At 51.7% G+C, this 27,978-nt stretch overlaps 2 protein-coding genes across 3 annotated transcripts in view; one reads left to right on the forward strand and one right to left on the reverse strand.

The window, feature by feature from the left end:
- The window catches only part of DNAAF1 (dynein axonemal assembly factor 1), a 22,377-nt gene extending 15,159 nt beyond the window's left edge, over positions 1 to 7,218 (reverse strand). Inside the window, exons 1-5 of the mRNA XM_045988091.1 lie at positions 6,985 to 7,218; positions 3,903 to 4,038; positions 3,338 to 3,429; positions 526 to 747; positions 242 to 408 (exon numbers count right to left, since the gene is read on the reverse strand). Of these exons, the coding sequence (XP_045844047.1) occupies positions 242 to 408; positions 526 to 747; positions 3,338 to 3,429; positions 3,903 to 4,038; positions 6,985 to 7,108 (741 nt within the window). The 5' untranslated portion in view covers positions 7,109 to 7,218. The remainder of the gene's footprint in view (positions 1 to 241; positions 409 to 525; positions 748 to 3,337; positions 3,430 to 3,902; positions 4,039 to 6,984) is intronic.
- A 120-nt stretch (positions 7,219 to 7,338) lies between these two features.
- On the forward strand, positions 7,339 to 27,510 carry HSDL1 (hydroxysteroid dehydrogenase like 1). Of its 2 annotated transcripts, none has more exons than XM_045989154.1 (6): positions 7,339 to 7,461; positions 15,026 to 15,095; positions 18,480 to 18,705; positions 19,344 to 19,789; positions 20,009 to 20,236; positions 24,759 to 27,510. In XM_045989154.1, exons 3-6 carry the CDS (start codon positions 18,486 to 18,488, stop codon positions 24,855 to 24,857), a joined length of 993 nt encoding a protein of 330 aa, XP_045845110.1. In that variant the 5' UTR covers positions 7,339 to 7,461; positions 15,026 to 15,095; positions 18,480 to 18,485; the 3' UTR covers positions 24,858 to 27,510. The 2 variants fall into 2 exon arrangements, with proteins under 2 accessions (XP_045845110.1, XP_045845111.1); XM_045989155.1 differs by having other exon boundaries at positions 7,366 to 7,457.
- Positions 27,511 to 27,978: the final 468 nt, after the last annotated feature.

Below are 27,978 nucleotides of genomic sequence, written 5' to 3' on the forward strand. Positions count from 1 at the left end.
AGAATGTGGCAGAGTTCTGAGAAAGGCACTGGATTCCTTGACAGATTAAGGGGAGGGGGACCCATCAGGAAAAGAAGTGCTTATGGGTCTGAGATCTGTGAGTGGAATGACAGGGTCTGGCACGCACCGTACTCCAGCGAAAGACCCCGAGAGCACAGGCGGGATGAAGGACGAAGGGGAGGAGAGGAGGGGAGCGGGAGGTCTCTGAAGAGGTCGGGTCTCTAAGGAATGCACATTTTACCAAGTCAGGCATGCTCTCCAGGACGCTCAGGATTTCCGGATCGCTCAGCTTATTGTGGGAAAGGTCAAGGACGCAGAGTTTCAAGCACTCTTTTAGATGCTGAATGTCTTCCACGGTCTCCAAGTGATTGTGGGCCATCTGGAGCGTGTTCAGGACCGGCAGACAGGCTGCAAGGTGAGGTCAGCGGAATTGAGCAATGGGGATCTAGAAACCTTTCGGAACCCCCTCCCCAGGGGGGAAGCGGTGGGCGCAAGGGCATCCAGACCCCTCGCGCGGCATCTTACAGAGGTTTTCAATGGTCTTGATGTAGTTGTTGCTCAGGTTAAGGGCGTCCAGTTTCTGCAGAGGTTCTAAGTTCTCGATTTTATGGAGCAAATTCACTTGCAAGAAGAGGCAGCGCAGTTCGGTCTGGGCGTCCAGGTTCTCGATCTTTTGTATCCCGTTGCACTCCAGCCAGAGGCAGCGCAGCCCCGTGTACTCCTCCAGGTTCTCGATGCGATCAAAACCTAGGGAGAGGGGTGCCTGGGTGGCTCAGTGGGTTAAGCCTCTGCCTTCAGCTCAGGGTCCCTGGGATTGAGTCCCACATCGGGCTCTCTGCTCAGCAGGGAGCCTGTTTTCTCCTCTCTCTCTCTGTCTGCCTCTCTGCCTACTTGTGATCTCTCTCTGTCAAATAAATAAATAAAATCTTAAAAAACAAACAACAACCAAAAAAACCTAGGGAGAAGGAGTGGGCGTCGAATTCGCTCCTCCACGCATGCGCACGCAAGGCTCGGGGTCACTCTGGGGCTTGGCTGACTACCCGTCCTCCAGCCACACCTCCTTCCTCTAGCGACGGCACTGCTGCTTTTCTTTGGGGAGCTGCCTTGGGCTCAGGTCGGTCATGACCCCGGGGTCCTGGGATCAAGCCCCAGGTCGGGCTCCCCCAGGCCTGCTGATACTGCCCTCCTGCCCATACACACACACCATGGCTCCCTGGGCGGGCAATCAGAGTCACAGCAATCACTCTGCACTGGTCACACTTAGCCAACCAAGGCCAACTCGGATGAACCCTGGGAGGTTTCCCTGATTCCAGGGGAGAGAGGGAGTCTTTCTGCTGGAATTGCCAGCTCCGTCGGGTGGAGCCTAGTGCCTTCCCTTCCCTTCCCGGCTGGGAGTGGAGTGGGTGGAGGCGAGGGGCGACCTGCCTCAAATGAACCAAAGGAAAGCAGGGCCAAGCCAGGGAAAGAGGCAGCCCGGGGAGGCCATGCCATGAGCACGGGGTCTGGCTAAGACCCAAGCGAGGACAAACTGTGGGTCTTTCCCTCTTTTTATTTTTCAGATTTTATTGATTTGACAGAGAGAGAGAGAGAACGCACAAGCAGGGGGAGTGGCAGAAGGAGAGGGAGAAGCAGGATCCCTGCTGAGCAGGGATCCAGACCTGGGGGAGCCCCACCTGGGGCTCAATGCCAGGAGCCCCGGGGTCATGACCAACCTGCCCCCTAGGCAGACACTTGACTGCTGAGCGATCCAGGTGCCCTCCAGCTGTGGGTTTTGTTCTATTTTTCTGTTTTAGGAGCCAAATTTAAGGTTAGGAAAACAAATGCTCTTTGCTTTGGTAACTCACTGTCAGTCTGTAATTCAGGATTCATCTGCTATTACCAAAACCTTCGAAAAGTTATTTTGTTGTCTGAAAAAGTTTTTTTTTTAATATTTTATTTATTTATTTGACAGGCAGAGATCACAAGTAGGCAGAGAGGCAGCCAGACAGAGAGAGAGGGGGAAGCAGGCTCCCCGCTGAGCAGAGAGCCCGATGCGGGGCTCCATCCCAGGACCCTGGGACCATGACCTGAACTGAAGGCAGAGGCTTTAACCCACTGAGCCACCCAGGCGCCCCTGAAAAAGTTTTAATTAAAAAGTTACAGTATTGGGGCGCCTGGGTGGCTCAGTGTAAGGTTAAAGCCTCTGCCTTCACCTCAGGTCATGGTCCCAGGGTCCTGGGATGGAGACCCGCATCCGGCTCTTTGCTCAGCGGGGAGCCTCCTTCCCCCCCCTCTCTCTCTGCCTGCCTCTCTGCCTGCTTGTGATCTCTGTCTGTCAAATAAATAAATAAAATCTTAAAAAAAAAAGTTACAGTATCCCTTGTGAGCCAGAATGACCCAGTTAAGCCACTGCTGGGTCCCAGCCCTCAGAAACAGTACCAGATTATGAATTTGTTTCAGGTTACTAGCTTTGGGGATGATCTGGTCTGTGGCAGCATGAGATTATATGGGCACATGTGTCCTTCCTGGTTGTCTACCTCTTCTTCCTACCTGTTACATATTGGGTCCCCTGGGTTCCGCCCTGCTGTCATTCCAGGCACTGCGACACCTCCACGTTGGGTGCAGAATTTTGGAGGGGGCCACATGGAGGTGAGGAGACCAGTTAGGAGTCATTGCATTCCTTGCATTTCTTTAAGGCGTGTGTGCTGCTGGTGTCCTTCGTGGGCCTCACAGTGGCTGCCCCATCCCCCAGGACACCCAAGGCATCTTGGCCGTATGTGTCTCCAGATCTCCAGCACTGAGCACAGAGGACTCTCCGTGAACGTGCAGTGACTAAATGAGGACCACACAGAGGACTTAGGGAGCAGGTCGGCCACCCTGCACGCAGAGGCAGTGGAAGCTGTCCCTCCTCTTCGTCTTTGCTGGAACTAGCCAGGTCTGCGAACCCCAGATGAGGTTTACACGTGACCCTGCACGCCAAGCCTGAGTCCCCCTGGATGCCGCTGGTCATGCTTCTCCAATCTGGGAGGCACCGACCACCCTCTTCTTTCAAGACACGTCCCCCTAAGCCCAATGTCTACCACTAGATTGCTGGCTTGAAAAATGTGTAGGTCCTTCAGAAAATAAAAATAAAGGATAGCAACATGCTCCCTTGCTATCTGCAGAGTCGGTGGCCCCTTTTATAAACTCCAGTCAGGGAAGACATGTCAAGGAAAGATGATTGCTTTTCTACACATCTTCACCCAACTCTGAAATTTCTACTTCAGTGGATTTTGAGAACTCCAGAGGATCCCAGCTAGAAATTTTGTATACCTCTAGAGCTTTCGCCCCGACACGACATACCTCTACTGGTCCTTACCTTTAAAGTGTAAATACAGCGTATCATTCAGTGCCGGGGTAATATAAAGCTTGTGTTGCTTGCAGAGTCTTTGCAGAAAACTTTTAGTCATTCTGTTATAAGTGAACAAGAAATTGATCGCAATTTGTCAGTTGTGAAATATATTCCAAAACTTCTCTACCACACCCATTTCTTCCTTAAATTTCAAAATAGCCTACATGACTGATAACTTTTTTTTTTTTGGCCTGATAAACTGTTTTAAATTCTTTTTTTGCATGCCTCTCAGGGCCTCATCCAATATCATTACTTTCAGCATTCTTAAAAATTGCAACGTATGTTCTAATAAAAATACTTTTAATAGTGTCATCAAGAACTACTGATGTTTCTCTCTCCAGGCCTGGCATTAAATTTTAATACGTAGCGGTTAGCTGTGTCATAGAGGCAGAGCTGCTCTGACTGATTCTCAGACACTAGGGCAACTGTCTAACCTCTGGGAGCCTCAGTTTCCTTGTCTATACAGAGATGACGACACCACCTGCCTTCCTCGGAAGTGTGTATTGTCATTGGCAGCGGGGTGCCCACACACCTGGGGCCACAGTCTTCCTTGTCATCTCTCTGGGGTGTGAAGCGACTGTCCGACCTGCTGTCGCCGCTCTGTTTCTGCTCACTTGGGTAGGACGTGGCAGAAGGACCCACACGTATTTCCTTCGGATCATTAATTTCTGTAAGAGAAGAGATTTGCTCTACAGGGATGAAGGGATGTATAGAAAGTTTGCCCATTTTCAGCTTGATTAATAAATGTCTGCTTTTAGTATGGACCGGGAGTAGTCCTGAAGTTGTGTGACCGTGTGTAAGGCATTGGTAAGGACCGTGCGAACGTCACTTCTGGGCAGGTCCTCTCTGAACGCTCAGGTACTTGGGGGCACCCGGGGGACTCATTCATTAAGCGTCTGCCTTCAGCTTGGGTCGTGGTCCCGGCGTCCCGGGATCGGGCCCCACATCGGGCTCCCTGCTCTGCTGGGAGGCCCGCTTCTCCCTCTCCCATTCCTACTGCTTGTGTTCCCTCTCTCGCTGTCTATCAAATAAATAGATAGGTAAAATAAATAAATAAATAAGATCTAGGTACAGGGGCGCAAGGACACGTGTGCCAAGACATTCATCACTGCATCACTTTTAACAGCCAAAGACTGTCAACAGTGCAGATGTCTGCCCATTGTGACTGGTGAAACAATGGGTTAGGATCCTGCCTTGGAGAAGAATGCGTCTGAGCTACATTAATAAATGCAGAAATTCTCAGAAACATGTATGAGATGATAAACAAGTTTCATAATAAGCACAGGGTACCATTTATGTAAGTTAAAAACATACAAACCAATGTGTTATGTGTTGTTTAGGGACATATTTTATATATGTATGTATGTATGGGGGGGAGAGCATGTGCAGGAGGGAGGGGGAGAAAGAGAATGAGAGATAGAGAGAGAGGAGGGAGGGGGAGAAAGAGAATGAGAGATAGATAGAGAGATGATTTAAAGAATCCACACAAAATTCCAAAGGGAAGGAAAGGGAAAAGGGAATGGGACTGAGAATTGGGGGAAGGAGGGCAAAAGGAGCACCAACTTTATCTGAAATATCTTATTTCTTCAAATTTTTTTAGATTTTTTAAAATTTATTTTTTGACAGAGAGAGAGAGAGATCACAAGTAGAGAGGCAGGCAGAGAGGAGGGGAAGCAGGCTCCCTGCTGAGCAGAGAGTCCGATGTGGGACTCGATCCCAGGACCCTGAGATCATGACCCGAGCCGAAGGCAGCGGCTTAACCCACTGAGCCACCCAGGCACCCTTATTTCTTCAATTTAAAAAAAGACTTGGGGCACCTGGGTGGCTCAGTGGGTTGAGCCTCTGCCTTTGGCTCGGGTCATGATCCCAAGGTCCTGGATGGAGCCCCGTATGGGACTCCCTACTCAGTGGGGAGCCTGCTTCCCCTGCACCCCCCCTACTTGCATCTCTGCCTACTTGTGATCCTTGTCTGTCAAATAAATAAATAAATAAAATCTAAAAAAAAAAAGACTTAAGTAAAAATGATAAAATGTTCATCGTTTTCAATTCTTAGGGATAACACATGGGTGGTTGTTAAAATGTTCCCTCTTCCTTTTTAAAAGCGCCCAAAAGAAAAGCCACGGGAAAAGAAACAAAAGTGGTGAAAATATCTTTGGTCAAAAGACAAAGAGCACATTCAAAGTCACTTAATTTTGTTTAAAGGTCAATCAAAATCAGCCAGTTCAAATGCACTTAATTTCTAAGAGCGGCTGGCTGCTGGGCACTGGGTTCCTGTGGTCTGTTGCACCAGACTAAATGCTCTGTGTGTGGGAGTGTGTCTGCACTCTTCCATTTCCCACCACACACGATGCCCAGCCACAAGAGGCACCAGATAAGGGTCTGTGGAGTAAATTAAGAAGAGGGACTCCATATACATCACGATTATCTGAATAGGAGAACTAGCCTTGCTTAATGGCCCACTGTGATGATCCCTGCCTGTGGATGAGGACGCTGCCTCCGAAGAGAGGTTGAACTCTGGGGTGACAACCACAAAGCTGGCGGGTTGTGGAGCCGTAACTGGATCCAGCGGGAGTGGCTCCAAAGCCCGTCTCTTTCCGGAGAGCTACACGGCTTCCCTACAGCTCTTCATACAGGGCGTGCCTGGACAGTTAAAGCTCCCTGTTTGCTGACCGGGTTCAAAAAATGAAACACAGGGCGCCTGGGTGGCTCAGTGGGTTAAAGCCTCTGCCTTTGGCTCAGGTCATGATTCCAGGGTCCTGGGATCTAGCCCCACGTCAGGCTCTCTGCTCAAGCGGGAGCCTGCTTCCCCTCTCTCTCTCTGTCTGCCTCTCTGCCTACTTGTGATCTCTGTCAAGTAAATAAATAAAATCTTTAAAAAAAAAATGAAACACGGGCGCCTGGGTGGCTCAGTGGGTTAAAGCCCCTGCCTTTGGCTCAGGTCGTGATCCCAGGGTCCTGGGATCGAGCCCCGCATCAGGCTCTCTGCTCAGCGGGGAGCCTCCTTCCCCCCCCCCACGCCTGCCTCTCTGCCTCCTTGTGATCTCTGTCAAATAAATAAAATCTTTTAAAAAAGTGAAACACAGATCAAGTAGTTTATCTAGTCGTTAAACAATTTCCTTTAGGCCTCAGAGTGGGAGCAGAGGCTGAAGTCTGTCTGGGAGACTGGTGAGGAGTCACCTAGTGACCCGGAGCCACCAGCTGCTCGTCCCCGCTCCACGGTGGGGCAGGCACTGGACCGGGCCCTGCGGACTCAGCCAGCACGCCCTGCCCCAGCGCCTTTGCGCCTGCAGGGAGACAGCAATGGAGGGATACATTCAAGACACGCCACCGGTGGGCGACGGGGAGACGGGCTGCTGGGAAGGGCCCGCGCTCCGGGTCGGACTCTCCAGCGGGGTCTGTTCTACCGTGGACCGCAGGAGGGGCCGTCTTTGGAGCAAGCTCCGGGACCTCCGCGGGTGTGGAGTCGTCGCCGCACCGCGGGGGGCGGGAGCGCGGCTCCGGAGGCGTGGGCGCTGCTGCTGTCGTGACTGCCGTTACCGCTGGCTGGCAAGGGTGGGGGTGGCGCTGGGTCAGCCCACCGCCCCCCTCGGCTCCCTCGGGCCGGCGGTCTGCACCTTCCTTGCGGCCCCGCGGGCCCGCGTCCCCGTGGTCTCCCGCCGACTCCTCCACGCCCGGCTCCTGCGCGCAGCCCTGCTCCGCCGGCCCGTCCACCCCGGGCTCCGAGGCCTCGGGGTGCATGCTTACTCCGTTACACCGGACACCCGGTTCCGCGGGGTCGCGAACGCCCCCGGCCGGGTCGGGGATCTCTGCTTTCCTTCCCCGCCGACCACTAGCGCCCGAGCCGTTGGCAGCCCAACGCTTGTCTGGTCTCCACGGCAACCGCCGCGCACGCGCACTCGGGGGGGCCGGCACGTCGGGACGCCAGGGGCGGACCACGCAACGGCTCCGCCCCCGGCGCGTGCGCGGGTCACGTGGGGCGCGGCCCGCGGCAACTGCGGCGGCGGCGGCGGTGACGGGGGTGTTGGTGGTGACGGGGGCGGCGGCCGCGCGGCTCCGGCGGGACCGGCTCCGAGACTGCGCCGCCTCTGCAGGTACCACGCCCCCACCTCACCCCGCGCCTCCCCGCGCCCGGCCCGGGGGCCCGGCCCCATTTGCTGTCCCTCGGCCCGTGCCTCCCGGTGCGCCCCGCCACGCCCCCCGGGACCGTACCCCTCGGCGCCATCGGCACCCCGGACCCCCTTCGTCTTTCCGTCCCCTCGGCCCCCGCCTCGGCACCCCTCCTTCCAGACTCGTCCCCCAGCCCTACGGCGCCCCTTCCCGGCTCCATCCCGGAGGGCACCCCCGGGGACCCTCGGTTCTGGGTCCGCCCCCTCCCCCAGGACCCGGCGGACCCGGTGCCCCACCCACCCGAGCGCGGCCCCCCTGGCCGCAGACCCCAGCCCGGGGCTCCCAGCGAGGCTCCGAGAGTCACCCCTTTGTCCGGGCTCCTCTATTCTCATTTCTGAAGGACTTGGTTGGAGTGGGATTTGTTGTCGTCTTTGTTCTGAATTAGGAGTAATTGGGAATCGGGGCGCTCTGGAAGGAAGGGCACCCGCGGCTCCCGAAGCGCGGGGGTTTGCTGGGGTTTGCCGGGGTTTGCCGGGGTTTGCTGGGCGCTGCCGGCTGCCGGAGAGGAAGGCTTGGGAGATGGATGAAGCTGTCCCCAGGTTCAGAGGAACGTGCAGCCCCGCGGACCCAAGCGAGCCCTGGAGCCCTGGCGGTGATGCCAGCAGGATTCCCGCCCCGGGGGTCTCACAATGGGGCGGCTAGCCAGGCCTCTGGACTTCGGTAGACCTCGATCCGAATTCCCGTGGGGGCCTGGGTATGTCACTTGCATCTCTGTCGGCCTCAGTTTCCCCATCTGTTAACGGGTGATTTTAACTCAGCCCCCTAAGGTTGGTGAGAGAACAGTGAGGTGTGAGGGACAGAACTCTTTGCTTTAGGGGCATCTGGGTGTTTCAGTCGGATAAATTGGCTGCCTGCCGCTCCCGTCATGATTTGGGGGTCCTGGGATCAGGCAGCAAGCCTGCTTCTCCCTCTCCCTTTGCTGCTTCCCCTGGCTGTGCTCTCTCTCAAATAAATCTTAAAAAGAAAAAAACAAAAAACAAAAAAAAAACCCCACAGCCCTTTGCTTACAGCCAGCTCTGAGTTCTAACCCTGACCGCTGCTAGATCACCTTGAACATGGAGTTAGAGGAGCTAATAGCTAAGGTTTACTGAGCATTGAAGTTTGGGGACTGTTCTGTGCTTTACGTGTGTGACTTCGTTTAATTCTTAAAATCTTAGGCTGGAACTCTCATCTCTGTGTTTCGGTAACATCGGGTAACGTAAGGAAAACGCGGAGGTGCTTCATCCAGCACAGCTCTTGGGAGGGGGAGAGCCTTGATCCGACTCCAGGAAATCTATTTTCAGAGTCTGTGGTTTAGTCACTACAGTAATATTCTAGGAGCAGAGAGTTCAACAAATCAGTGTTTTTTTAGTAGGTTTTAAAAATTGGCAGAAAATTTGTAGGACATAAAATTCATCCTCTTAGCCGTTTTAAAAGTGTGTTCTTCACAGCAGCGCATTCACTATGTGCCACGGCCCCCACCGTTTAATTCCAGAACATTCCCAGCAGCCTCGAAAAAAATCCTACCCCTGTTAGCAGTCACTCCCCGTTCCTGCTGTGCCTTTGCTCTGGCCACCCTGATCTACTCTCTGTCTCTGGATTTGCCGTATCTGGACGGTTCATCTAGATTGGATGAGACGGTGTTTGGTCTTCTGCTGAGCGTGGTGTTTTGGGGGTCTGTTTCCGCAGCTCGCCCTGCTGCAGTCTTTTTATTGCTGTCTGATACTCCGTTATGCAGACAGATCGCTTTTTGTTTACCCATTTGCCTGTTGATAGACATTTGGGTTATTCCCCTGTGTTATCTACTGTGAACGGAGCTGCCTACTGGCAGTATTCTACAGGTTTTTTGTGTAAGTTATCTTGGGTGGATACCTAGGAATGGATGCCATTGTTATTTTAATTCCAAATGGAGCCCTGAAACCCAGGCCTGTTGGATCTCAGATGAGAACTCCCATTTCTGCCCTTTCTGCCGAGCTCCCCGTGAATTCGGGTTAGTGATATCCCAAAAGTGGGCAAAGGAAGGAAAGGAAATTCCAGAATGTCATGATACACCAATAGTAACTTTGTGAGAGTGCCGACACAGAGGTTGAGAAGCTCCTTACGTTTTTTTTCTCCTCAAGAGTGAAATCTGAGCTTTGAACCCAAAGTTGTATTTGCTTCTATTTATTGAACAGATGTTTTATACAGACTTATACCAGCTGCTGAGGGGGAATATTAACGTGGGGGCGATCCCAGCCTCACACCACCGCGGAGCCCTCGCAGGAGGGTTAAAGACGTAATCCTGGAAAGCAAAATTGTGAAAAATTTGAGAAAACGATTCTGGAAAATACCTTTATGTCCTGGGGCTAAGAGGGGGATTTCTTACCTGAAACCCAACAAAGCACAAAGCATACAGGAAACATTGATCCGTTAGTCTGCCGTACGATCAAGGTGTTCAGTTCATCAAAAACACTGTAAAGCGAGCAAACATAGAGAACCAGTATCTAGAACATAGAGCAAAAAGGGAGACAACACAGTAGAAGGGCAAAAGCTAGGGGCAGGCTCACAGATGAGGCTTCACAGACAGTGGAGAAGCTTCGTAAGGAGGCAGTCAACCTTATCAGTCATCAGGAAATGTAAGTTAAAGCCAGAATGCGTCCCCCCTTTCAAGGCCACCCTGGGGGCCGAAGGGGAACCTACGGGGCATCCAGTTGGGGAGGGATACTGTGAACTAACGCTGGCCGACTGTGCCGTGTTGGCCCAGCAGCTTGGGCAGTGCCTGCCAGAATGTACCAGGGCCATGTGGCCCGGCAGCGTGACTCCGGTATGCCCCTTCAACGGACGTGGGCACCTGGGCGTTCGGCACCTCTGTTCCTAACTAGAGTAAAAGCCAGAAAAACTCCAGCCCAAATGCCCATCAGCGGTAGAATGGCCGTATGAGTCCCGGTGCGTTTGTCCCGCGACCCAGTGTGCGCACAGGGAAAGTATATCACAGAGACGAGACTCAAAGGCAGCGTGGAGTGAAAAAAAGTCACCAGAACTACACACGCTGTGATTTCCTTTAGAGAAAGTTCCAAACCAGACAACACGGAACACTTTTCTTTAAGAAAAGTTGCTGGGGGTAACCGTACAACTATTTTTTTTTTTTTTTTAAGGGCAAGGGAATGGGGAGGTCAGAATTGAGGAGGTAGTAACCGTCCGCGGGGCCCCAGAAGGTGAGGATAGGATCAGGGGAGAAGCTATGGCGCTTCTGAGTGGGGCGGCCTCGCGGTGTTTGGTTATTCTTTGAAGTATGTGTAATAGGTTTGACAACTTCCGTGCATACTTTTCAGTTTTTTCAAGTGGCAGCAAAATTAGCTTTGGATACATCTGCCCCTTGAGAAGCTTGTGCTCTGGCCGGGGAACCAAGAGACGAGGGAAACAGGTGAACGGAACCCAGAGTGGTGCGGGAAGGGCCTTGTGGGTGAGACCGGGAGATGGGAACTCGGGGTCTCTGTGCGGCAGAGGAGGAGCGGGAGGAGGCACAGGGCTTCCCTTCACCCCACGCCTGGCACGTCGCCGGCGCTTATCGGTGAGCACTGGCACCAAGTGGTGGGTTGAGCTGGTCTTGGGCGGACAGACGGGATTGGAGTGCCCGCAGCAAGACAGATGCAGACTCCAGGTGAGAGAAGATCTCTGTGAGAACCCTTAACGAGAAGCCCCAGCCGCGGAACCTTATTGAAAAGCTGGACAGTGGCGGCTGTGGATGAGGGTGGGGAGGACCACCTCAGGCCTGCCCCCCTCGGGGGAAGACCATAGGAATCTCTGAGGCTGTTCGTGGCTCCTGCGAACACGAGAAGCTTTTGGTTTAAGGGATGTGCAGGATTTGCAGCTTGTCTCTGTGCTATCCTAAAGACGAGACTGGACCGTCTCTCTGTCCTTCCGTCCGTCGATCCGTCTTAATTTCCTGTCGTTGCTGTAACAAACTACCACAAACTTCTCACCGTTCTGGAGGTCAGAAGTCTGGCATCCGTCTTGGGCTAACACCAGGATGTCAGCAAGGCTGTGTCACTCCCGGAGGCTGTGGGGAGGGCCTCTTTCCTGCCTTTGCCAGATGCTAGAGGTGCCTGCGTTCTAGAGGGTAACCCCTCTCCCCATCATCAAGTCCAGTGGCCTCTGGTCTTTAAATCCTGCCTGTCTCCTTGACCTCTGCTTCTTGATCCCAACACCTTCCTGATCCCATCCCCTCCGACTCTGACCTGCCTCCTTCCTCCAAGGCCAGGTGCGATCACAGTGGCCCCCACCCGGATCATCCAGGATCAGCTCCTCCTTTTAAGGTCCTTAGCTTAATTACATCTGCAAAGGCCTCTTTGCCAGTAAGGTGGGGCAGTCGTGAGGTGCGAGGATTAGGGCGTGGCCCGCTCCCAGGGCCGCCGCAGTCGGTGCCCCACGCTGCCTCTGTTTGGTGGGGCTTTCACTGCCTTCTCCCGTCCTGCTAGCTTGTTTCCGTGAAAGCATCCGGCCCGTCTGTCTGATGGCCTTTTACTGTCAGGCCTCATTTGTTTAGGAAACTTGGTGATGTCACTGGTGGAGCCTGCTCGTGCCCCAGAACTCTCGGCTTCATGAAGGTTTCACATGAGGTTTGCCGGCTCTCGGCACTGCTGGGCTGAGCCCGCTAAACTCTGGGTCAGGAGAATGTTACATGTCACAGCGGGGCTTTGTTCTGTTCTGTTTTTGAATTTTATTTATTTTATTATCTCTACACCCAGCATAGGGCTTGAACGTGTGACCGGGAGATCAAGAGTCGCCCGTTCTACTGACTGAGCCAGCCAGGCACCCCCATAGCCGAGCTCTGAAGACGTGACTTTGCCCCTTGGAGTTTTGACTGTAATTATCCCATGACACTTCCGTGTTTGCAGTGTTACCTCTAGGGTTTGTTTTAGGACCTGCTGGGAGCAATTTTAGGTTTACCTTAAAACAGGGAGAAAGGTACAGAGATGGCCCGCGTACCCCTGATGCCACACGCGCGGAGCATTCCCCCACGGTCAAGGTCACTCACCAGAATGGTGCCTTTTTTTTTTTTTTTTTAAAGTCAGGGAGGAACCTGCACGGACACGTCACCATCACCCGAAGTTCGTAGTTTACCTAGGAGACCTTCACGTGTTGGATGTATCGGCGCTGATGAATGTTGCCCTGTAGACGTGGAAAGGGCCTCAGACGATAGGGAATTTCTCTTTTCCTATTTGGGGGACAGCTCTCTTTTCCTCCACCCGTTTTTCTCCTACTTGGTTCACTGATGACTGAGTTTTCTGTAGCAGCAGGAAAACAAGCTTTATAACTTCTCCAGGCAGATTGGGTGGGGCCGATGCTGCTTTCTAAATAATGGGCTTCGCTTCGTTTTCGGCTTGTACCTGTCTGCCGAGAAGTGGCCTAGTCAAACCCTCATAGCAGGGTAGTTGCAGCGAGGTATCTTGGTAGGGTTCTGGGCTTAAATGTGTGACGTACTCCTTTAAACCTGGATTTCTGTGAGATTTCCTGGATATTAATGGCTTTGGAGGAAGTCTTGATTTCTTCTTTCATTAGGAAGACATTATTTTCCATCATATACTCCAGGGTGGGGAGAGGACTGAGAGGATGTCCGGAACGTCTGCCGTCCTGTCATTTTCCATTTACGGTCCGTCAGGCTGTGAACGAATGTAGGAGAAGGTCTGGTCTGTCTGAGAAAGCAGCACGAGTCTTCACAAAGCCCTGTGGTCTCTGTTCAGCCTTGCCCTGTCCCCTTCTGGAAGGAAGAGGGTCCCAGACCCCCCACTTCCTGCCCACGTCCGCACAGCCTCCCTCCTCTGCTGCCAGCCACCTCTTAGGATGAACCCGATCGGCTCCCTGCTTTGGCAGAAGGGACTTAACTCAGAGAGTCAGTGCACACGCTTCTGTGTGGCATAAAGACCTTTCACAATCTGGCCTTCCCTTCCAGCCCCGTTGGCACCCTTGGGTGCACTTCCTGCGCTGGGAGCCTGTTGAATTTGTCACCGTTTCCTGGCAGGCTGGTCCTGTTGTAGTGCTGTGCCCTTGGCTCCTCTCTGCTCGGGAGGGTCTGGAAGCCCAGCAGTGCCCTCGCCACTGCGCCCTGAGTCACGCAGTTTATCTTGGTGAATTCCGCCTACACAGCGACTCCTGACTTCTGGGGAAGGGTCCTCAGCAGCTGGTGCTCAGTTGTTTGCTGCCGTTTCAGTAGCTTGGTTTTCCAGGTGGACTCGTCTACAGACCAGTGACCGTGCGTGTGTAGACTTCTTGGCTATTGTTTATTGTTTGTAAGTAAATGGGGTGTTTGAATACGTCAGTCTTCTGTGAGTTGGGTGGCTGTGAGTCAGGTCTCCGTCTTGAGCTGTGTCTGGGGAGTGAGGAGATGGCATGCCGTCCCCCAAGGCTGTAGACCCAGCCCAGAACACTGGCAGCCCTCGGATTCTCCGTGATGGAAAACAGAGGTAGCCGTGACAGTCTGTGTTTACGGTGCTTGCCTGCGGTGGAACTGCGATGTTGAATATCGTCCTGGTCCCCCGTGACAGGACGGCTGGAGGGGAGTGTGACGGGCAGAGCCAGGAAGCCAGGCCCTGCCAGGTCCAAGGCTCTTGAGACCGCTGTTCTCCGTGTCTCTGAAGCGGGTGCACCTTTCTGTTGCACCTGAGCGGGGGGTTGCTGGCGGGTTTTGCACGTGGGGTTTTCTTTCTGTAGGAGGGAGTTTGGTGGTCCCCTTGCCAGCTGGCGAATGAGAAAGTGTGCAGGCTGAGAGCTGAGCTAGAGGCCTGTAGTGTGTGGCTTCATGTAGTGGTTGCCTTGCCGTGGGCCACCTGTGGTGGAAGGGGCTAGAAGCACAGAGAGGAGTAAGGTTTGGCCTCAGCCCTGGAGTAGCTCAGCCCGCTGGGGGGCTGCAGAAACAGAGTGGTAGAAGGCAGCGTCCAGGGTGGGAAGAAGGGGAAAGGGGGGCCAGAGGTTCCTTTCCTCTGGGCATTCTGACAGTGCTAGAAGGGGCTGCTGCAGCTCCGCCACCTCTGCCAGCTGATGAGAGTGCGGGATGCCTGGGCTCCTGCGGCCAGCTGGAATCCACCAGGAATGTGGCTTCGTGGGGCCGCCGCCCTGTGGGAACCCAGGGACCCCCGCAGGCGGAGCGGGAGCCGTGGAAGGCCCCTCTGCTCCCTCTCCCCGCCCCACCTGCTCCTGGGCTTTGTGTCCCGAGCTCCCAGTGTCTGTGCAGAGCGCCACCTCTCTCCCAGCTGTTGGAACTGGTTTCGTTCCGTGTGATGAACTGTTCCTTAAGAGAGAAGGTGCGGGAAAAGCAGGCGCGTTCCAGCTGAGGCTTTCTTCAGACGCTGTCCACGTCTTCCTTTTTCTGCTATGAGGAAGGGCTTTGCCGTCTGCACAGGGGATTCATGGCATAAGAATTTGTGTTTCCTTAATTTTGAAAAACTTTGGCTTATGTTTCTATCAAGCTTTCTCAGCTGAGGCGTGAGGGCGAAAGAGAGGACTTTGTTTCATGTTGGTGTTTGTTCGCAGGTTGGCCTGAAGACTCCAGCTTCCTCCTGAACACCCAGAACTGGCAGAGGGAAGGTCAGAGAAAACCAAGGTGGGTATGGACCCCAGCAGGAGAATCAGGAATCTCCTGTGTGTCAGGCCCCTTTCGATAGTTTTTCCTTCCAAACGTTCAGACTCTTGGAAAAAATTGTGTTTGAGGGGGAAGAAGTGCCCTTTCCACAGCTTCCCATCAGCAGGCGGCCGTGAGCTGTGTCTGACCTGCTCCTGTTCAGCGAGAGCCTTGTAGACCCTGCAGTTACCTTCCCAACAATATGGCTTTGCTGGCGGCCCCGTAGATCTTCATACATCGGGTATAAATTTTCATTGAAAACAGTGTTTCAGTAGCTTAGGTATACACCTGTAATTTTTTAAAAAGATTTATTAATTTATTAGAGGGAGAGACAGAGGGAGAAGCAGACTCCCCACTGAGCAGGAGCCCGACGCAGGCCTTGATCCCAGGACCCCGAGATCATGACCTGAGCTGAAGGCAGATGCTTAACCCACTGAGCCACCGAGCTGTTATTAGGAGAACAGATTGAATATTCTAAGAATCCAGTTTTTTTGTTGTAGTTTTGTTATTGCTAATTTTATTACACTGTGTTGGAAAAGGACTAATACCCACAAATGTTATACTTTTTTGCCTTTACTTTCCTTGTGGTTTCGTATTAGATTCGCTACAGCAGAAGGCACGTGCACGCTTCAAAGGAATTATTTCAGGAACTCCCCAAAGTGAAGATTTAACATGAGATTTCGTTTTTATGTCCTTTCTTGGAAGAAATTACTGTTTTGGTCATTTGTCTGGGGGCTGCTGCCATTGCAGACACGGGCATGCCCAGTCCGCCGGCTCCCTCCGCAGGGACTTGGCTGTGTACTGAGCTGCGGAGCAAGGGCCCTTGAGAAGGGTCACACGACACTCCTCCTCCTCTCTAGTGTCTGGAAGCTTGGAGAGGCATTCCTGTACCGCAGGAAGAGAATGGACGTATTTGAGACATGGTGCTAACTGGGAATGTATTTCTGGGGGTCTGGGAGCAGCCCTCCCGGTGTTGTTGCCTTCTCCAGGGCAGACCGATCAGGACAGGAAGGGACTCTTCAGCCCACACTCCGTTGAGGCTGATAACTTCAGACCTCAGAAAATCTCAGCCAGTTGGTCCTTGAAGACAAATTACCCCAAAGGAGCCTTTAATTGTTGTTATATTATTACAGATTTGGCTTGTGGCGTTCGTAAAGTTTACAGTGTTTTCTTTTCCTGATCAGTCTTGGCATTCTTGTGGGGGTACGTCTCTGTGAGCAGAACCCCAGGATATGGCAGTGACCGACAGGAACTGAGATGGCCCAACTTGTGTTGTTCTCTCTGCCATTTGGGGATAACATTTCTTTTTTCTTTTTTTTTTTTTTTTTTTTAAAGATTTTATTTATTTATTTGACAGAGAGAAATCACAAGTAGGCAGAGAGAGAGAGGAGGAAGCAGGCTTCCTGCTGAGCAGAGAGCCCGATGCGGGACTCGATCCCAGGACCCTGAGATCATGACCTGAGCCGAAGGCAGCGGCTTAACCCACTGAGCCACCCAGGCGCCCGGGGATAACATTTCTTTAAAGTCATGTGACGTCATCTCAGTTAGTAATATGGTAGCCGTGTGCCCGCGGCTTGAGCGACTGTGTCCTTGTTGTGGGGCATTTGGGAATCCTACTGCCTGCTCCTGTCTCCAGTTTTCTGTCCTGATTCCATGTGTCCTTTCTTGGTTTGTAATTTGGATTACACTTTGATGTATATATTCCTGTGTGTGTATATATACACGTTCACATACCTCTCTCTGTGGTCAACAGGTTTTCTGTTCTCTTAGGCTTTTTATCGCAGGACGCTGCCGCTCTTAGAATGTGTTCCATTTCAGGGGCTGGTTGGTTTTCTCCTGCTTCGTGCATTTTCACTCTGCAGAACTTCTTCGGGCCTGCATCGCAGTTCGGCGGCGCCTTCCCTCATTCTTCCTTCCGCTTAGGCCTGTTTTTGCTGCTGTCATTGGGGATTCTCTTAGTTTCTTTTTTTTTTTTTTTTCTGTTTTAAGGGGACTTTGAAAGAGAGGCCATTCCCAGAAGTGTTACATATCTATCTATCTATCTATCTATCTTGGATTAAACTCAACTTTTCCTTTATGTAATAAATAAATCCTTGAGTTTGTGCGAATCAGAGCTTCCCGTAATTTAATTGCAGACTCTTGTGATCCCTTCGCTATCTCGTCCCTTGCAGACAGCACACAGTTGGATCCGGCCTCAGCGGTTCCCAGGTCTGGTCTAGGACCCAAGTTCATCAGCCGCGGTGGCACCAGGCCTTTGCCTCTGCAGGGTCGTCTCCCACCACAGGGACGCATAAAGCCGTTCATACGGCATTTAAAATAGTTTTGTTAAGTGTCCTCCTGTTCTCCTGGGCGCAGTTTAACTCATACTTGAATCCTTTGCATCTGTCACGGTCCGTGGAACGTAGTAGGTGCTTTGTAAATGCTTGCCGCCTGGGTACATACAGGAGTCGTATGGGACTTTTTCCTTAGCTGTAAGGCGCAGGGCAGAGATGGGGTGCCCGCGACAGCAGTAAGACGGAGGAGTGCTCGCTTTCTCGTATCAGAAAACCCATTCCTCAGGGTGCTTGGGTGGCTCAGTCGATGAAGCGTCTGCCTTCAGCTCAGGTCATGATCCCGGGGTCCTGGGATCGAGCCCCTATCGGGCTCCCTGCTCAGCGGGGAGCCTGCTTCTCCCTCTCCCACTCCTCATGCTTGTGTTCCTTCTCTCGCTGTGTCTCTCTCTGTCAAAGAAATAAATAAAATCTTAAAAAAGAAAAGCAATTCCTCAAGCTTGGGGACTATTTCTTTGTAAATCAACGTTTATGCGTATTACGTATACGTGATATAATTTATGTGAAAGTTCACTATAGGTTAGTTTTACCTCAGACGGACTGTGGGCTCTTTTTGGCCAAGGCACCGTCTTCATAGTGCTGCTCCTCCGGCTTCGTCTCCGCGCGGGCGGGCGGCCCTCCGGGGCTGCCGGCGGCCGAGCAGACGCGTAAACACGCCGCTGAGCTGCTACAGGAGTTGGAAGTCTGTGTCTGCCACTGCCGGGCGAGGAGCTTTTTTCGGGCACAGAGCATATTGTGTTTATCTCCGTATCTACAACATGCCCCACGGTGCCTGGATTTTGGTAGGAATCTCAGAGCTCTTGGTAGTTACATGTTGACTAATCGCCTTGGAAGGAAAGGACTTCCGGAGCTGCAGATGGTAACGAGACTATACATTGAGCGGGTCCCTGGGGTACGTGCATTTGAAATGCTACCGTTATTCGAGCGCCTCACGGATAAGCTCTGACGTCTTTGGATGTCTGGCTTCCTTCCGACTCTGCGTGTTCCTCTAACATAATTAAGCACAGAACGCCTCTCTCTTTCCTCTTCCCTGCAGGCCGCCATGGCTGCCGTTGACAGCTTCTACCTCTTGTATAGGGAGATCGCCAGGTCCTGCAATTGCTACATGGAAGCTCTGGCCTTGGTCGGAGCCTGGTACACGGCTAGGAAAAGCATCACGGTCATCTGTGATTTCTACAGTCTGGTCAGACTGCATTTCATCCCGCGCCTGGTGAGCAGAGCGGATCTGATCAAGCAGTATGGAAGATGGGCAGTCGTGAGTGGTAAGAAAGGAGATGTGGTGGTCCTGGCCCGATTTCGGAACACAGTCATCTCTCCTGTTGAGGCTGCGTTCTCAGTGGGGAGCCTTCCTCAAGGAGTCACTGAATTCACTGTGATGCGTTCTTGGGAACACAGCTCTGTTGTGATGCAGTCACCGTTTCTTAGCGCCCTCCTCTCGGAACGATGTTTGTCCTTCTTACGCTGTCCTCCTGTTCCTGGTCCTGCCTCATCCCACCTTTGCTCCCTTTTGAGATTGTCCTTAGAAATTGTCACCATCCGTTCCCTTATTTTAATTTTGATTTATTTTTGATTTATCATTAGTTCCCAGGAAGGTACCTCTCTCACACTCATGTAAGCCAGATACAAGTTCGAAAACCATTTCCTGCTGTGTCTCCCAACCAGCTCGGTGAACGTGAAGCTCCCTTCCGCGGCTTGTCAGGGTGTCTGCGAGAGTGTTTGACTAAAGTGTCATTGGTATTTGGATGCGGCAGTGTAGCTGACACAGTGATCAGTGTGAGAACTGGGTTTATTTCTAGCGTGAACCCTTCTCAGCTGAAACCCAGAAATCGGAGATGTAAGGTTTGCTCCGAAGGTCCCACCATGAGATGAGCCCGCTCACCTTCCCTGGCCTGTATCGCAGGTGCGACCGACGGGATCGGAAGGGCCTACGCAGAGGAGCTGGCAAGCCGTGGCCTCAACATCATCTTGATCAGCCGCAGCCAAGACAAGCTGCAGACGGTAGCGAAAGACATAGCCGACACCTACAAAGTGGAAACCGAGGTCATAGTTGCGGACTTCAGCAGCGGCCGCGAGATCTACGACCCGATTCGAGAAGCTCTGAAAGACAAAGACATTGGCATCTTGGTGAATAACGTAGGCGTGTTTTATCCCTACCCCCAGTATTTTACTCAGGTCTCCGAGGACAAACTCTGGGACATCATCAATGTAAACATTGCTGCGGCTAGTTTGATGGTCCATATAGTGTTACCGGGGATGGTGGAGAGGAAGAAGGGTGCTGTTGTCACGATCTCTTCTGGCTCCTGCTGCAAGCCGACGCCCCAGCTGGCTGCGTTTTCTGCTTCTAAGGTAATGTATTCCCGATTGGAAAGTGAAGTCATAAAGCAGGAGGACATCGCTTATGTGGTTTGGTCCAGTTTATGGAGCTCTTTGTGTCCAGCTCGTGTCTATTTCTGCTGTACTTTCATCTGACATGGTAATATGCAAGGCTGTTTTCTTCCGAATTTTCTTCCAAGTCCCCCCCCCACCCCCGCCCATTAAGTCTTTACCCCTGCTCTGTCTCAACAGGCTTATTTAGACCACTTCAGCAGAGCCCTGCAGTATGAGTACGCTTCTAAAGGCATCTTTGTACAGAGTCTCATCCCGTTCTACGTGGCAACCAACGTGACCGCGCCTGGCAGCTTTCTGCACAAGTGCCCGTGGCTGGTGCCTTCGCCCAAAGTGTACGCGCACCATGCCGTTTCTACCCTTGGCATCTCGAAAAGGACCACAGGATACTGGTCCCATTCTATCCAGGTAACAGGATGCGCTCAACTCTTACAATTAGGTCAATGCAGCCTCAACCTTTCGGAATGATGCTTGGCGATCCGATTGGAGCCTGCTGCTGAAACGGGGGAATTGCACATTCTGATTCTTAAACCCGACACTCGTAGTGGTTCTGGTGAAGTCCCTGAAATTCTCTGTGCTGCTCTTACTGATAGTTTGATTTGTGTGGCCCCGTAGAGAAGGAAGAATGCTGCTTTACTCTAGGAAGTGGCAGGAATATAAATTACTCAGGATTCATGGGGGCTCTTTGCATAAAGATTATTAAATTTGCCATCACCACATCCATAGATAAGAAAAGCAACAATTAGTTTTTACTTTAATCGAAAGATTTGGCTGGAAGTTTCTTTTTTTTCTTTTTTTTTTTTTAAATATTTTATTTATTTGACAGAGAGAAATCACAACTAGGCAGAGAGGCAGGCAGAGAGAGAGGAGGAAGCAGGCTCCCCGCGGAGCAGAGAGCCTGATGTGGGGCTCGATCCCAGGACCCTGAGATCATGACCTGAGCCGAAGGCAGAGGCTTTAACCCACTGAGCCACCCAGGCGCCCCGGCTGGAAGTTTCTTTAGTAAGAAGGAGCTTGATTTATTCACTCCTCTGTTAATGTTTAGCCCATAAGGAGTTTGCTGGAGGAAGTTTGATGTGCCAAACACACCATGTAAAGAAATGTCTGTGCTCATCCCAGTCAGTCTTCCACGTTAGGGCCTGAGTAAAGAGGGAAAGCTAGCCTGTGTTGGCTCTAGGATCTGGGAAATGCTCAGTGTCTTGGATGAAGGCAGTTTTGGGAGCCCTTCGGGGAGCTGTGGCTTGCAGTGGGCAGGTGAGAGGAGAGAGGGCCACGGAAACCGCATGCTCCGCAAATAAGTCTGTGGGGTGCGGCAGGCAGGTGGACTGGGACGGAGGAAGCAGGTGTATTTGCTAATGCGTTTACAGCAGCAGGGACGTGGCTGGGAGCAAGTGCTGGCAGGAAGGGGATGTGCAGGAGAATGGCCTGAAGATAGGGGAGAGAAGGTGTGCTTCCCGGCAGCGCGGGCAGGACCCAGAGCACAGTGAGGGGGGGGCGACAGGGAAGCCACAGTGGCGAGCCGGGACTGCCGTCTGCTGACCCCTGGGAGGTGGGGGCTTGCAGAGTGAGGAGGTTTGAAGTGAGAGTGTCGGGGGGGTGGAGAGTGGGGTGCTGCTCTGTGCCAGTGACCCTTTTGGGAGCCCCTGCCGGGATGGCCTCTAGAGCAGTTTCACAGCTTTTTACTGATCTGGATCGGTGCTCAGTGTGTATTAGTGGTTCTTTGTGATGAGTTTGCTCAGAGGTCAGGGGTAGGAGCTCTCACTCCTTCCCGGGCCCCAGCCCTTATGGGTGTCTGTACGACTCGTTCCCACGCAGGAGCTGTATGAGTTGGCCTTTGTTACTTTCTTGGGATTCATGGAGTTAGACGACGGCATCTTCTCTGTGTTAGGCAAGTTGTCTTAACGATTTGTGAGCAGAAAACAGAAAAAAATGCTTTGGACTTAAAGCAGCTATAAAGCAGTCAGATGTCTTGGCTTTAATTGTTCACTAGTTATCAGTGTTGTTTAGGGAGCCTTTCTTCTCATTTTCAGAATTGCATGAGGCCGAGTTTTCAGCTTTGGAACACAGAGTCAGGCTGGCGGAAAAGCCTGTGGCATTCTGTTTGGGTTACTTGACGTGGAGGCCAGAAACACGTGCTTATGTGTTAAGTTGAAAAGCCATTAAGTTGACAACTTGACCAGTCTTGCTTATAACGCCGGGGGCTGTGTTCCTGGTGTAGGAAGACAGAGAAAGCCACGGGGACTGGCAAGCAGGTTGGGGGCTGCTGAGCTCTGGACTGGCCTGCAGTCTGCTCTGAATTCCTACCCACTTTAGGCGTGTCTGTTCCCACGTCGTGTGTCTGTGTTGCTCTTGGAGAAAGACGATGTGGCATTTAGAGGAGAGGGGAGCTACTTGGCCTTGAGAAGGCCCTGGGGATGCAGGTCCAGGGGAGATAGGCCAGCAGCTGAGGTCCGGGCCATCCTGCACAGCCCGGGTGCCCGGTACTGGAGTGTTGTTTCCACCTTCGGAGTAACTCTGGCTGGAGGAGCCAGCCCATGTTCTTGGGGGGTCTTCTCCTTCCTTCCCACCCCCAATTCTTACCTAGGTCCTTCCCATCCCCGTCTCTGGGAGACATGAAAGCACTGGTATTTTCATTGCCAATGGGGATTTCCATCCGGTTGTCCGTGTGTATCGGCCGTTGACGTCCTCTTCTGGCTCTGGGTCCCCACAGGGGCTGTCAGTTACTGTTGGCTTTTGTCGCAGGGGAGGACAGCTCCTTTCGTCGGCCTGGACTGGTGAGTCAGGTCTCTGAACGTGCACAGAGCCTTCCAGAGCCAAAGACCCAGCCCGCCCTCCGCTCTCCGGTCTCACTCACTCCCCCTCTAAACAAGAGGATGAGTCAGCCCTTCCGTTTCTAATCTGTCGGTGCCCAGAGGATGCGGTTCTCTCCTCTTCCATTAGCTCTTGCCACCCTGCTCCCTCGGGTGCTAAGACCCCATTAGGATCAGCCAGAAGTGGTGTGCCAGCGGCGGCTCCAGGCGTAGCCCTGTGGGAACCTGGCAGGGTGTGTCCTGCTGCTGGTCCCCCGTGACAGACAGTGGCCATGGTGAGCGGAAATTAGGAACAAACAGATTTCTGGTTGTTGATACCTTCGCCACTAAATAAATGCTGAAAAAATGCATGGTAGAGTCTTCCCCTCATCAGCGGGGATATGTTCCACGGCACCCAGTGGCCGCCCGGAGCCATAGGTCGTGTCGGCCCCTGTAAGGACAGTGCGTTTCCCTGTCTGGGCGGACCTGTGATGAGCTCTACTTGATCAGTGAGGCACCGTGAGAGGTGAACACCGATGCCTGGTGATAAAATAGAGCAGTCTTAACGGTGTCCTGTAATCAAAGCTACGTGAATGTGGTCTCTCTGGAAACACCTGTACAGTACGTGGCCTTGTTGAGATGAACATGAGATGATCGGATGCCTGTGTGAGGACAGGGAGTAAGGGGACGTCGCGTTAGGCGGCTGTTGACAGGGCGCTGGGTCAGGAGGATCATCTGCTTTGGACCACAGTTGACCTTGGCCGTGGGTAACTGAAACCGTGGAAAGCAAAACTGGGACAGCGGGGGCACCAGTGTACTCGGAAGAGGCGGTCCAGCTCTGTAGTCTGTCCCAGGTGCCTATGCCTTTGAGTGCATCCCTACTTCCAGGGCGCTCCTAAGCGACCCGAATCGGACTTCCTTTATCTTCTTACACTTAGAATCTTTCGCTTTAAAACAGCAGCTCCAAGGAAGGGTACCTCACAAAATCCTGGCTCTTTAACGAGGTCCAGAGAGATGTTAGTCGTGTCCCCAGAACGTTTCCCGTGGCTCCTGGCCAGATACAGGGCTCCTGTCTCCGAGGAGGTAAGCCGGAGCTTCTCTGGAACCTGCAGTGGCCGGCTGCAGCTGTCCCTGATACTGGGACCTCGTCCAGTTCAGTGCGGCTTCCCTGAGTCTGGGGTGACCTCTGTGATTTTATTTCTGTTCAAGCATTTTAGCACTTGCCAGTGGCCTGTTCATCTCCCTTCTTTACTTTTATTTATTTTTTGGTCCAGTAAGCTCTCTGTGCATTGTGGGGCTTGAACTCACAACCCCAAGATCCAGTGTTGTACGGGCCTCCCATTCATCTCCCTTCCTTTCCATACAGGTAGAGCATGCGCTCAGCTCAGCCTTGCACAGACCCGTCAGCACAGCGCAGGGTTTCTCCCCATCGGCGCTGTCGGCCTTTGGTGTCGGATAATCCCTTGTGGGGAGGCTCTCCTGGGCACTCTAGAGTGTTCAGCAGCGTTCCCGACCTCTGCCCACTGGATGCCATTAGCAGCAGCACCCACGTGTGATAACCAGGAATGTCTCTGGACACGGCCACGTATTCCCCTGGGGGCGGGGGTGGGGGAAGGGCCCTGGCAGAGAAGCCTCGGAGCGGAGCTCGGTCAGCCGGACCGCCTCCCTGTGTTCCCCGGGCCGTCCCCATCACGTCTCAGGACCGCAGCCCAGCGTCCCAGCGTTTTTGACCAATTTCAGCCCAGTGTGCCCCTCACAGCCCTGTTTTCTCACACTGTACTGATCACGGATGCATTGATCCATTTCACCTGCCTTTTATTCCTGGAGTGGTTTTCGTCATTCTTAACCAAGTGGACGTGGTATTGGTACCCGCTTAAGTAAGGATGGGATTGTAGTGCCGCGCCTGAGTCTGTCCCCCTCATTGGAGAGGGGGTGGGCGGGCGGTGGTCCTGTCTCTTGTACTCCCACGGATTCTAGCAGAGGTTCTTAGGCCAAAGTAGGTGCTTGGTACAAGAGCACCTGAGGACTTTTTCTTTTTTTGTACTTAATTTGGTGGTATTTATTGCATCGAGTCATATATTGATACTTAAGGTCTGTGCTTTGGGTTCTAACCTTCTAACTTTTTTCTCTTTCATTTTTAGTTTCTTTTTGCACAGTATATGCCTGAATGGCTCTGGGTGTGGGGAGCAAATGTTCTCAATCGTTCTTTACGTAAGGAGGCCTTATCCTGCAAAGCGTGAAACTGCCTGATGGTTTGGGAAGTTTCGCCACCTCCTGGGAACCTGCAGTATTCTGACGTTTGGAAGAACACACTTAATTTATCTTCTGTATTTTCTTCTATTACTGGTTATGTAGCATACTGTTGACTCATCATTTGCAAAGCACACATAATACTTTCAGAGAATGCTGTGGAAAAACCACGAGGGCCGCATCTCGTGGACGGCACAGGACACACAGTGACCGAGGCACAAGATCGCATCGAGGGAACCTAAATTGTGATTTTTTTTTTTTCCCTCTGCACTCTCTCCAAGCCGTGTGATTTATGTTGTTCTAGGAGCTACAGCAATCTGTTCCTGAAATATATAGGACTTGTTAGCTCTCAAACTTTCAAATGTTGTTTAAGGGAAATGATTTCTGTAGATGAATTCCAGTATTGTTTTTTGAATGTTCATCAGGAAAGAGTATTTAAGAGTGTTATTTTATAAGTAAGATCACTAATTAGCAGTAATTAGCAGTAGAAATCCGCGTGTGTCCTATTGTTTAGCTCTGTTTGACTCTGTGTGTGAAAATGCTGCTCTTCAAGCGATATTCCACTAGTGAACTGTGTGTGCGTTGTATGATCTGTACATCTGGGCAAGTTCATTTATGGGGCAGTTACTGTAAACAAGATGTCTTGCTAAGGTGGCTTAATGTGGAACCTTACGGGGTCTTGAAATTCTAGCTTATTCCTCTTCATACTAAACATGCCTACCCAGTTTGGGGCTATAAGTTTGCCGTGTGTAATATTATACATTCTGTTGGTTGTTGTTTTTTTTTTTACTCCCCTGTGGAATTAATTCATCCTTAGAATCGAACCTATGATGGTCGACCCTTAGTCATCTCTTGATTTATAATTGTTGTGGTTAAGTGGTGATTTCTGAGCCTGTGACCCATTTTATAACTGAAATTTAGCCCTTCAGAGCTTATTATATCTGGTTTTCATACACTTTTCTATGTAATATTCTCTTATAGTAGCGTTATGGGAGTAAACATCAGTTACTTACGGGATAGTCGTTCAGATATGGACAAATGATGTGTGTGATCTGATGTATGTGTTAAAATGAGTTAGCAACTCGTTCTTGGTTTGTGTAACCAATCTGCGCATTACAGTGAACGCTTTTGTTGGTGTGAAGATCATTGTGTGCGACCCCCCCCGCCCCACGATAGGGGTTAGCTTTGACACCTACTGTGAAATAAATGTTTTTGGCTCAGACCTCACAAAGCCAGACGTTTTTGGGGACCACTCTGTAGTGCTTCAGCAACGGTAAGTCACTATATGAATGTGACACTGTGCAAGTTAAGAATTTGGAGCTTATTACTGTTTCACGGACGCAGAAACTGGTAAATGGGCTGAAATCCGGAATTGTTGGAATTGTCTTCTTCTGAGGGTGGTATTGCATTGGGAGTTAGACCCGGGCATGCCTTTATGGCACCCACGATTTTGCTGCTGCCATTGCTTTAGTATTTCCCGATCTCACTTGGACTCAGCAGCTCAGTGGTTGAGTTCAGAAGCTCTTCCACGTATAGACCAGGCCCTCGTTACACAAAGGCCTTTCAGATGTGAAAACTTGGAAGCGGTGTTACGCAGCACAGAAGGTGTTGATGGAGTCTGCTTGGAGGCCTGCCTTTTGTCACATTCAGCAATTTTCCCTCCCCTAATAGTCAACCTATGGTCATTAAGACTAGAGAAAATTTGACTTCCTGCCACATCGACCTGAATTGTAATTGACACACAGTAAGCAGCCGCAGCTGTACACGTACAAGCACCATGTTTTCCTCCCAGGAGTTATGGGGCTCAGCCGTGCCTTCTATTTATAGGTGACATAGGGAGTCACTGCCAAATGATGAGAGTAAATCATGTCAGTGATGTTTGCACATCCTCTGCTTGGCAGGACGTGTGCAAAAGCTGTTGGGTGCAAAGCTAGTGAAAGATCAAAACCAAGAATCTTCCTTAGGTTTCCTCTGACGGTACCCCTTTCCCAGAACCCATTCGGGAATCATCATTGGGCCACTGGAGACGGGGTTTCTTACTAAGAATGTGGGAAATTAAGAACCTTTGAAACAATCTGCGAACTGAAAATTTAACAGTAAAAACTGCTGCTTCTGCTCCCTGCGGAAGAGGTTTTGTTCCATGTGTCTGTATTTGGGACGAGAGATTTTTTTCCCCCATAGAAACAGTTACTTTAAGATTACCGAAAAGTTACTATGAACGCCTGTGGTAGTAATTCATTAAAAGCTTGTAATTCAGCAAGAAACTTGTGTACAACCATGTGTCTGTTAAGTCTTTCGAAACGACTAACTAGATTTCTTGATCTCATTCCCCTAATAGGTTGAGTAGATGAAAGTAGATTCTGATCATTGACTTCAGCACCCTGTAGATCGCTGCTGGTGTTCCCATGAGCCATTTTACCTTGTGGGGGGAATGAAAGGTTGGTTGTGGTGGGTTGGAGGAAGAGTGGAAAGGGAGTCAGCAAAGAGAGAGCTCTTTGGAGGAGTCTTTCTGTTTTAATCTCCATTACTCGTCTGGACACCGTGTGCCCTCCTCAGCCACGTCCAGTCTGTCTGTGTGTCTGTCTCACTACTGGCTCAGTTGTTATCCTTTAAAATAGTACTTAGTTTGAATAAAGATTTGCCTTCCCGTGGAATTTGCCAATTCTTTATTACACACATAAAGCATGTAGGGATTTCAGAACCTGGAATGGTGGAAGACCGACAGACCAGGATCCTGTGGCTCTCATCCTTTCTTCAGATTTCCAAACCCCGTTGCTCATCCCACCCCGCTTCAGGTCACAGGGTTCTGGGGCTGCAGCAGTGTCCTTTTCCCTGCTTTGGGGCTTCACGGTCCCATGACAAGGGTGTTTGCAGCTCACTAGCCTGTCAGTCTGTGACAGTTGGGTTGTGTATTCGGTGGCACAGTGACTTCAAGGCCTGTTAAAAGAACCGGGGCTTAGACCAGTTCACCCCACATCAGAACACCACAGTTAAGTTTAAGATCAAGTGTGTTACATGGGGCAGCAGGCACTGCTTAACTTCGAGGGTTGACCATGCCAGAGAGTCCAGAATTCTCCGACGTTCCCAACGCCGGCGCGATCTCAGAATGGG

Source organism: Meles meles, chromosome 19 (genome assembly GCF_922984935.1).
Source record: "Meles meles chromosome 19, mMelMel3.1 paternal haplotype, whole genome shotgun sequence".
NCBI lineage: Eukaryota > Metazoa > Chordata > Mammalia > Carnivora > Mustelidae > Meles > Meles meles.

Bases quoted from the DNA above. Each gene is read 5' to 3' on its own strand.
- HSDL1 (XM_045989154.1), top strand. From the start codon at position 18,486: ATGGCTGCCGTTGACAGCTTCTACCTCTTGTATAGGGAGATCGCCAGG. The intron at 18,706-19,343 runs GTAAGAAAGGAG...CCTGTATCGCAG, and splicing joins AAGATGGGCAGTCGTGAGTG to GTGCGACCGACGGGATCGGA. The intron at 19,790-20,008 runs GTAATGTATTCC...CTGTCTCAACAG, and splicing joins CTGCGTTTTCTGCTTCTAAG to GCTTATTTAGACCACTTCAG.